A 10,832-nucleotide genomic window follows, 5' to 3' on the forward strand; every position below is an offset into this window, starting at 1 on the left:
GAGGTCTTTTTCTGCCGTCAGACTTCTATGTTTCTAAGTTTATTCCAACTTTTTTCAAAGTTAAGTTCCAGCTCTGAGAAAGTGGGTTTGATCAACATTAACTTAATAACCCTGCTTTTCGGAAGGAAAATAAAATATGCATATGGAATGCCAGCAATTTGCAAAGAAGCAGCACCCCAACATTCAACATGGCAAACTGCCATGGGCCAATCAAATCCCACTCCCTTGTATGTGAGACTCTCTTCCCAGGTAAAATTAAGCTTTGCTCTATTTCTTTCAATATTAAAAAAAAAGGTTAAAAAGGCACCACGTTCAGTGGAACATTAGAGGTCTACCCACAAAACATTCTTAAAAGCTTTTTAAACACACACCCAGTAACCAATAACCCAAACAAACATTATTCCTTTCTTACTGCGCGTCTAAATTATTTCTAGGAACAGAAAAAAGAAGGAGAGAAACCAAAAGATAATCCGAAGAGACCCATATTATTTTTTTCCTCAATTAATCAGTAATTTATAAACAAATGGAAATCTTAAAAGCTGGAACAGAGCAAGCTTGCTCATCAATCTATATAAGCTCTTAAGGAGGCATGCAAACTATTTAATAAGACTCGCCCTGCCGGATTCAAATACAGTAGTCCCTCATCTATCGCTGGTGTTACATTCCAGACCCGGCCGCGATAGGTGAAATCCGCGATGGGGAATTTATCGACTGATAGTACTTATTTAAGTATTTATATTGTAATTGTTTGGTAAGTTTTCATTGTTTTAAGTGTTTATAAACCCTTCCCACACAGTATTTATTTTAGATACAGTATTTAAATACAGTATTTACAATTTTAGATATATTTTTTTTGAAAAACCTGCCGATTGAGTTTGGCGGGCTGTTTAAATCTGCCGATCGACTTCCTCAGAAACCCGCGAACCAGCGAAGATCCACGAATGATTTTTCTCATTCATATTTCTTGAAAACCTGCGATGAAGTGAAGCCGCAGTAGGTGAAGCGCGGTATAGCGAGGGACTACTGTAACCACAAAATACACAATGCAAACTGCTCTGTGGGGCTCTCTGGTAGAATCCTCCCAAAAATGCACAGGTACAAATTTCAGACACACACACACACGTTTGAAAATTCAAAACAATGTTCTTTATCATGAAAATTCACTTAAACCAAGCCCTCTTTTGGTATAGCACAGAGCACTGGTCTCCAAACAAACTGGTAATTTGTACAAGTCCCTTATCAGTTCTGTGATACTTAGCTTGCAGCTGTGAGGCAATTCACAGTCCTTCTTCTTTCACAAAGTGAAACAAACTTGGCTCTGGTTTAGTTTCAAAGCGGGGGAAAATCAGCACACAAAAGGTCAAAGTCAACCAAGCAGTCATGAAACACAATGATCAGATAATCCTCCACAATGGCCAAACCCACAGGCTGCTATTTATAGCAGCCTCACTAATGACCACAGCCCCACCCAACCACAGGTGGCCTCAACACCGTCAAACTATTTACTAAGTCTGCACTACTATTACTACTAGTTTTTTCTCACCATTCCTATCACCCATTTCCTCCCACTTATGACTGTATGAGTATAACTTGTTGCTTGTATCCTAAGATTTTTATTATTATTGATTGCTTCTTCGTCGCTTATTTGACCTCTATGACAATCATTAAGTGTTGTACCACATGATTCTTGACAAATCTATATTTTCTTTTATGTACACTGAGAGCATATACACCAAGACAAATTCTTTGGGTGTCCAATCACATGGCCAATAAAAAATTCTATTCTATTCTATTCTATTCTATTCTAAATGAACACTCCAGTTGGAGTGCTGACAAAGAATTGTTTCCATTCCTGTTCATCTTGTTTTGAAATCAAAATTTATTTATTTATTTATTTATTAGATTTGTATGCCGCCCCTCTCCGTAGACTCAGGGTGGCATACAAAATGAGAATTAACTGTAGGGATGACAAAAAATAAAAATAATAACATAAAAATAAAAAAGCCACCCTTTTATTATTTGGTGTATTTGTTACAGAGGAAGCCCAGATGTTACAGAGGAACCCTTCAATAGAATAGTTAGACCATTAGTGCCTTATGTTTAATGTTGCCATCACTCTGCTAAACAAATAATCCCCTCAAAACTGTCAAACTATTTACTAAGTCTGCACTATTATTACTAGTAGTTTTTTTCTCATTACTATCGCCCATTTCCTCCCACTTATGACTATATGACTGTAACTTGTTGCTTGTATCCTTAAGATCTTTATTAACATTGATTGTTCTGATTGCTTATTTGACCCCTATGACAATCATTAAGTGTTGTACCTCATGGTTCTTGACAAATGCATCTTTTTCTTCTATGTACACTGAGAGCATGTGCACCAAAGACAAATTCCTTGTGTGTCCAATCACACTTGGCCAATACAGAATAAAGTAAAAAGAATAGGAGAATTGTACAAGTAGGGAGATATGATTTAAAAGTTATGTTAGAAGTATACAGATTGAGTTCATTAAGGTCTTAAGCATAAAACGTATCAGGAAAGACTTAATGAACTCAGTCTGTATAGTCTGGAGGACAGAAGGAAAAAGGGGGACATGATCGAAACATTTAAATATGTTAAAGGGTTAAATAAGGTTCAGGAGGGAAGTGTTTTTAATAGGAAAGTGAACACAAGAACCAGGGGACACAATATGAAGTTAGTTGGGGGAAAGATCAGAAGAAGCAACGTGAGAAAATATTATTTCACTGAAAGAATAGTAGATCCTTGGAACAAACTTTCAGCAGACGTGGTTTGTAAATCCACAGTAACTGAATTTAAACATGCCTGGGATAAACATATATCCATTGTAAGATAAAATACAGGAAATAGTATAAGGGCAGACTAGATGGACCATGAGGTCTTTTTCTGCTGTTAGTCTTCTATGTTTCTATGTTTCTAGTTTATATATGAAGACTTACTATATAAGGTAAAACAAATTTCTTCTTTTGATTTAAAGCAATGAGTTGATTTAAAATGTTTTTAATGTATTGAAATTTTACTTCTAGAATAAGCGGGGAAGATGCAACCCCATTTTTATGTTAAAATGTATGTTTGTCAGAGTAGTAGATCCTTGGAACAAACTTCCAGCAGACGTGGTTGGTAAATCCACAGTAACCGAATTTAAACATGCCTGGGATAAACATATATCCATTGTAAGATAAAATACAGGAAATAGTATTAGGGCAGACTAGATGGACCATGAGGTCTTTTTCTGCCGTCAGTCTTCTATGTTTCTATGTTTCTATGAAAATTAATAAAATGTATTGGGGGAAAAAAAAGAATTCTATTCTATATCTTGCGCTAAAGTCTCCTTTTACCTCTGATTGACGATGAAGTGGGATGACTATGACATGAAAGCAAACATCAGCTCCAGCGTATTTCAAGAGGGGTTTTTTCTGTTATTTTTAGAAAATGCAACTGCAAGCGAGCCAATTTGGGGGTTCTGCGTTTGTGTGCCTGTCTCTGCTTTGCTGGTTTTAAGTGGGATAAATAAAAACAAGATGTTCGCTTAAGTTTTTCTGAACTTTTTCCACTCTTATTTAGACATGTTACCAAAGCTCCTAGACATGTTACTTCAGCCTCGGCTAGTATTTCCTTTGGAAAGTTCTTCGCAAAAATTATTAATGATGGAAACGAAAGCCTGATGTGGAATAAAACCTATGCAAACAGCATCTTCTATGCAAAGCAAGGCTAAAATGTGCCATTATACTGGATTCTGAGCTTGGCAACGAGATATTTCATTTAAAAAAAAGAAGAAGTATAGGCAGAATCCAAATAACTTCACAGCTGGTTTCATATATCCAAGGTTTCAGACCACACGTTTTATGAACATGAACGTATTTCCCATCTCACAGAACAATTTACTTTCAACGGATTATGAAAAGAGGCCTTACTATTTATATGTTGCTATAACACATTCTCCATCCTAATCGCTCATACATACCACAAGGGTTTCTGGTTCTGCCTTAGCTGACATACAGTAAGGTTTCTTCTACATAAAATGTGCTTTGCCATCATTTTCGAAAGCGAAGCAAATGTCAAGAAAAATGCTCCAGGCTGGACCCATATCGTACTGTAACGCTCTCTACATGGGGCGACCTTTGAAAAGTGTTCGGAAACTTCAGGTCGTGCAGAATGCAGCTGCGAGAGCAATCATGGGCTTTCCCAAGTATGCCCATGTTACACCAACACTCCGCAGTCTGCATTGGTTGCCGATCAGTTTCCGGTCACAATTCAAAGTGTTGGTTATGACCTATAAAGCCCTTCATGGCACCGGACCAGACTATCTCAGGGACCGCCTTCTGCCGCACGAATCCCAGCGACCAGTTAGGTTCCACAGAGTGGGTCTTCTCCGGGTCCCGTCAACTAAACAATGTCGCTTGGCAGGACCCAGGGGAAGAGCCTTCTCTGTGGCAGCCCCGGCTCTCTGGAACCAACCTCCCCCCAGAGATTAGAATTGCCCCCACCCTCCTCGCCTTTTGTAAGCTGCTTAAAACCCACCTCTGCCGTTCAGGCATGGGGGAATTGAAATCCTCTTCCCCCTAGGCCTTTACAATTCTATGCATGGTATGTATGTATGCATGTTTGTTTTTTATATTAATGGGTCTTTAATTGTTTCTAACATCAGACTACTATTGTACACTGCTTTATTGTTGCTGTTAGCCTCCCCGAGTCTCTGGAGAGAGGCGGCATACAAATCCAATAAATAAATAAGTATTTTTTCAAGAGGCAACTGGGTTTTCTTGTTTTTCTTTGAAGACGTTTCGCTTTTCTTTTCTTTTTTCCTTTATTGAAGAAAGAACAACACCACAATATGTATATGTCTACATGTACAAATCACAAAGGAATCCTCAATCCATGTTAGCAAAAACTTCAGAAGAGAAGGATTTAGGGGTAGTGATTTCTTTCCTTTTCCCCCAAGTGCATTATTTTACATTTGGAAGCATTAAACTGCAGTTTCCATTGCTTTGACCAAATGATTTAGCTTTACTAGATAAATGGTCAAAGCAATGGAAACTGCAATTTAATGTTTCCAAATGTAAAATAATGCACTCGGGGAAAAGGAATCCTCAATCTGAGTCTTGTATTGGCAGTTCTGTGTTAGCAAAAACTTCAGAAGAGAAGGATTTAGGGGTAGTGATTTCTGACAGTCTCAAAATGGGTGAACAGGGCGGTGGGGCGGTAGGAAAAGCAAGTAGAATGCTTGGCTGCATAGCTAGAGGTATAACAAGCAGGAAGAGGGAGATTGTGATCCCGCTATATAGAGCTGCTGGTGAGACCACATTTGGAATACTGTGTTCAGTTCTGGAGAACTCACCTACAAAAAGATATTGATAAAATTGAACGGCCCAAAGACGGGCGACAAAAATGGTGGAAGGTTTTAAGCATAAAATTTATCAGGAAAGACTTCATGAACTCAATCTGTATAGTCTAGAGGACAGAAGGGAAAGGGGTGGACATGATTGAAACATTTAAATATGTTAAAGGGTTAAATAAGGTTCAGGAGGGAAGTGTTTTTAATAGGAAAGTGAACACAAGAACTAGGGGGCACAATCTGAGGTTAGTTGGATCAGAAGCAATGTGAGAAAGTATTATTTTACTGAAAGAGTAGTAGATGCTTGGAACAAACTTCCAGCAGAAGTGGTTGGTAAATCCACAGTCACTGAATTTAAACATGCCTGGGTTAAACATAGATCCATCCTAAGATGAAATATAGGAAATAGTATAAGGGCAGACTAGATGGACCATGGGGTCTTTTTCTGCCGTCCATCTTCTATGTTCCTTCTATGAAGGCATCTATCTCTTGTGGGCACAAAGGAGTTCCAAACTAATGATGTGTTTGACCCAGGGATGAAATCCAGCAGGTTCTGACAGGTTTTAGAGAACTGGTAGTGGAAATTTCCCTCAGGAGTGGGGATTTTGCAATATCTTTCCTTCAGGAGTGGGGAGGGAATAGAGATTTTGCAGTATCTTTCCCTCAGGAGTGGGGAGGGGAACAGGGATTTTGCAATATCTTTCCCTCAGGAGTGGGGAGGGAATGGAGATTTTGCAATATCTTTCCCTCAGGAGTGGGGAAGGAATGGAGATTTTGCAATATCTTTCCCTCAGGAGTGGGGAGGGAATGGAGATTTTGCAATATCTTTCCCTCAGGAGTGGGGAAGGAATGGAGATTTTGCAATATCTTTCCCTCAGGAGTGGGGAAAGAATGGAGATTTTGCAATATCTTTCCCTCAGGAGTGGGGAAGGAATGGAGATTTTGCAATATCTTTCCCTCAGGAGTGGGGAGGGAATGGAGATTTTGCAATATCTTTCCCTCAGGAGTGGGGAGGGAACGGAGATTTTGCAATATCTTTCCCTCAGGAGTGGGGAGGAGAACGGAGATTTTGCAATATCTTTCCCTCAGGAGTGGGGAAGGAAAATGGAGATTTTGCAATATCTTTCCCTCAAGAGTGGGGAGAGAACGGAGATTTTGCAATATCTTTCCCTCAGGAGTGGGGAGGGAACGGAGATTTTGCAATATCTTTTCCTCAGGAGTGGGGAAGGAATGGAGATTTTGCAATATCTTTCCCTCGGGAGTGGGGAGGGAATGGAGATTTTGCAATATCTTTCCCTCAGGAGTGGGGAGGAAATGGAGATTTTGCAGTATCTTTCCCTCAGGAGTGGGGAGGGAATGCGGATTTTGCAGTATCCTTCCCTCAGGAGTGGGGAGGGAATGCAGATTTTGCAGTATCTTTCCCTCAGGAGTGGGGACGGAATGGAGATTTTGCAATATCTTTCCCTCAGGAGTGGGGAGAGAATGGAGATTTTGCAATATCTTTCCCTCAGGAGTGGGGAGGGAATGGGGATTTTGCAGTATCCTTCCCTCAGGAGCAGAGAGGAAATGCGGATTTTGCAGTATTCTTCCCTCAGGAGTAAGGAGGCAATGGGGATTTTGCAGTATTGTTCCCTCAGGAGCAGGGTGGGAATGGAAATTTTGCAGTAATCCTTCCCCTGCCACTCCCACCAAGTCACACCACTCCCACCAAGCCATGCCCACAGAACTGGTATTAAAAATAATAATAATTGGATTTCACCACTGGTTTGACCCCTCCCTCGGCCTCAATCTGGTCATTTCCTACAGTACTAGCAGTTTGGTCCTTTGCGTCTTTCTGAGATTAGAGCACTGTGGCAACTTTATTTTTAATTTTTACTTATTTATTTATTTTGTCCAAAACACAATAATACACAATGAAGCTTATAGAGGATACACTCGAAGTAAAATTTGTCAAAGAAAGAAGAGAAGAGAAAATATAGGAGTAAAATATATCAATGAGAGAATAGAAGAAAAGATATAGCAATAGAAGAGAAGATATAGGAGAGACAATAGGACAGGGGATGGAAGGCACTCTAGTGCACTTATGCACGCCCCTTACTGACCTCTTAGGAATCTAGAGAGGTCAACCGTGGATAGTCTAAGGGTAAAATGTTGGAGGTTACGGGATGACACTACGGAGTCCGGTAATGAGTTCCACACTTCGACAACTCGATTACTAAAGTCATATTTTTTTATAGTCAAGTTTGGAGCGGTTAAATCTGTTGTGTGCTCTTGTGTTGTTGTGGTTGAAGCTGAAGTAGTCGTTGACAGGCAGGGCGTTGCAGCATGTGATCTTGTGGGCAACTTGAAGGTGCGTAGACTTCAACTCCCAGAATTCCCCAGCCAGCATGATTTGGCTGAAGTATTCTGGGAGTGGAAGTCCAACCATTTTGAAGTTGCAACAGTTGAGAAACATTGGATTACAGCCAAAGCAGAGGCTATGCAATTACGACTCATGCGCTGATGTCACTTCCGCTCAATTCCCAGTTGACCAATCATGCTGATATAATCCAGAGTGATTCCCCAAAGGCTGCTAGCCAGGAGATGAAACAGCAATTTCCTAACATTACTGTACTTTCGGTGATTTAGTCCTTAGGAATCAACACACCCAGTACAAAAGGGATACCCATTGTCCACCACGGTAAAATGACGGCAGAAAACCTTCAGAGGTTGCGATCTCCTTTTTCTGCCTCACTCTCCACAAGGATGACTCAAGCAGTTAAGAGCCAGACTGCGTAGACTCCAACAATTAAGTTTGTGTTGGTCAGCAACCATAATAAAAAGCTGCACTAAATAGTTAGTTTTGTCTCCCAGATTCCTGGTGTCCGAGTGACCACATATTCCGCATACAGTGGTACCTCTACTTACGAACTTAATTCGTTCCGTGACCAGGTTCTTAAGTAGAAAAGTTTGTAAGAAGAAGCAATTTTTCCCATAGGAATCAATGTAAAAGCAAATAATACGTGCAATTGGGGAAACCATAGGGAGGGTGGTGGCTCTGTTTTCTCACAGGAGATTCCAAAGAGGCCCCACAGAGGCTTCTCCCTGCCTTCTCCAGCCCTGTTTCCTCCCAGAAGATTCCTAGAGAGGCCCCATAGTGGCTTCTCCCCGCCTTTTCCGGCCCTGTTTCCTCCCAGGAGATTCATAGAGAGGCCCCATGGAGGCTTCTCCCCATCTTCTCCGGCCCTGTTTCCTCACAGGAAATTCAGAAAGAGGCCCCATGGAGGCTTCTCCATGCCTTTTCCGGCCCTGTTTCCTCCCAGGAGATTCCTAGAGAGGCCCCACAAAGGCTTCTCCCCACCTTTTTTGGCCCTGCTTCCGCCCAGGAGATTCCTAGAGAGGCCCCACAGAGGCTTCTCCCCCCCCCCTTTCAGGCCCTGTTTCCTCCCAGGAGATTCCTAGAGAGCCCCCATGGAGGCTTCTCCCCACCTTTTCTGGCTCTGTTTCCTCCCAGGAGATTCCTAGAGAAGGACTCATGGAGGCTTCTCCCTGCCTTTTCCGGTTACAGTTTCGGAGGCTCGGGTTTGTAAGTGGAAAATGGTTCTTGAGAAGAAGCAAAAAAATCTTGAACACCCAGTTCTTATCTAGAAAAGTTCGTAAGTAGAGGCGTTCTTAGGTAGAGGTACCACTGTACATGCTCAATCTTTTTACACCCAGAATTTGGAGGGGGGGGACAGGTTGAAGGACAAATTGCCCCAGGATTCTAACTAATCCACCATCTTGGTTGCAGGAGGAAAAAAGTCTTCAGAGAGGGGCCGCATACAAATCTAATAAATAATAATAATAATAATAATAGTAGTAGTAGTAGTAGTAGTAGTAGTAGTAGTTGTTGTTGTTATTATTATTATTATTATTATTATTATTATTATTATTATTATTATTATTATTATAATCCCGAAAAAGTGGTCAAAAATGAGCAAGCAAAACTACTGTGGGACTTCCGACTTCAGACTGACCGAATTCTGAAGCATAACACACCAGACATTATGATTGTGGAGACAAAGAAAGTTTGGATCATCGACATCACAATCCCAGGAGACAGCAGAATTGAGGAGAAGCAGCTAGAGAAATTAGTGAAATACGAAGATCTAAAAATAGAGCTGCAACGACTCTGGCGTAAGCCAGTGAAAGTGGTCCCAGTGGTACTTGGTACCTAACGACACAAGTGGATCTTCAATAGCTTACGAATACAATCCCCATAGAGGTCTTCAAACTTGGCAACTTTAAGACTTGTGGACTTCAACTCCCAGAATTCTCCAGTCAGCTATGCCGGCTGGAGAATTCTGGGAGTTGAAGTCCACAAGTCTTAAAGCTGCCAAGTTTGAAGACCTCTGCCCATAGACAAGGAGAAAAAAGTCTTATTTTTCTGAAGACTGAAGTAGCAGGTGACCTAATGGATGGTTCCAGGTATATCATCATCATCATTTCCTGCAAAACGATGCCATTATTCCCAGCAGAAAGGTCATCTGCTTGATATCCCCGAAAAAAATTCTTTTAAACTTACTTTTTAAGGATGTGGCTACAAAGCCAAACAAACAAACGAAGAACGATTTCTAATTCGCCCTTCCCAATCAAGAAATCTCTCCTACAATCAGAAATGGCTTGAGAAACCAAACCCTGGAAAAGAATGCGACTGTTACCTTGAATTCTTCCACAATAATAGACAAGGCCTCGTGTCCAGCTTTTCTTAAATCTTCCAACTCAAGTTTATGCTTCTCCTGGAAACAAATAAAAAGATATAAAAGACAAAAAGTGAGGAAGCATTTTTTCCAGGCTACTAAATCTGGACAGGCATCACAGGTTTCTATCGAAGAGGTATATAATTGTTAGCAAGGCTTTCTCTTCTTCTAGTTCCAGAGTTTTAATTCTAAGAAAATAACGTAAGGGACAACAGATTGTGTTGGATCTTGCTGCGGAAATGTTAGTCTAAATGTAATTTGTAGTCTTTCACGCCAGCTAAGACTTGGTGCAAAGCAAGGGGAAACAAGGAGGAAAAATAGCTCATTGGATACTCAGCCTTGCCCACAATTAGCAGAAAAGACAGCTTATTCCCGAAGTATTTAATCTTACTTACTTACTTACTTACTTACTTACTTACTTACTTACTTACTTACTTACTTACTTATTTAGATTTGTATAGTGAAAAACAATTTATAACAAATCTAAATTTCTACTAAAAACATTTTAAAAACCCCATTTTTTAAACACACATACATACAAACATACCATGCATAAATTGTATATGCCCGGGGGAGATGTCTCAGTTCCCCCATGCCTGATGACACAGGTGGGTCTTAAGGAGCTTACGAAAGGCAAGGAGAGTAGGGGCAGTTCTAATCTCTGGGGGGAGCTGGTTCCAGAGGGTCGGGGCCGCCACAGAGAAGGCTCTTCCCCGGGGGCCCGCCAACCGACATTGTTTAGTTGACGGGACCCGGA

The 10,832-nt window shown here is 40.8% G+C and overlaps 1 protein-coding gene across 1 annotated transcript in view; it reads right to left on the minus strand.

The window, feature by feature from the left end:
- Positions 1–10,832, minus strand: part of CCDC91 (coiled-coil domain containing 91) — a 168,151-nt gene that overhangs the window by 87,965 nt on the left and 69,354 nt on the right. The window contains exon 7 of the mRNA XM_070755232.1: positions 10,037–10,114. Coding sequence (XP_070611333.1) covers positions 10,037–10,114 — 78 coding nt within the window. The remainder of the gene's footprint in view (positions 1–10,036; positions 10,115–10,832) is intronic.

This window comes from Erythrolamprus reginae, chromosome 6 (assembly GCF_031021105.1).
Source record: "Erythrolamprus reginae isolate rEryReg1 chromosome 6, rEryReg1.hap1, whole genome shotgun sequence".
In the NCBI taxonomy this organism is placed as follows: domain Eukaryota; kingdom Metazoa; phylum Chordata; class Lepidosauria; order Squamata; family Dipsadidae; genus Erythrolamprus; species Erythrolamprus reginae.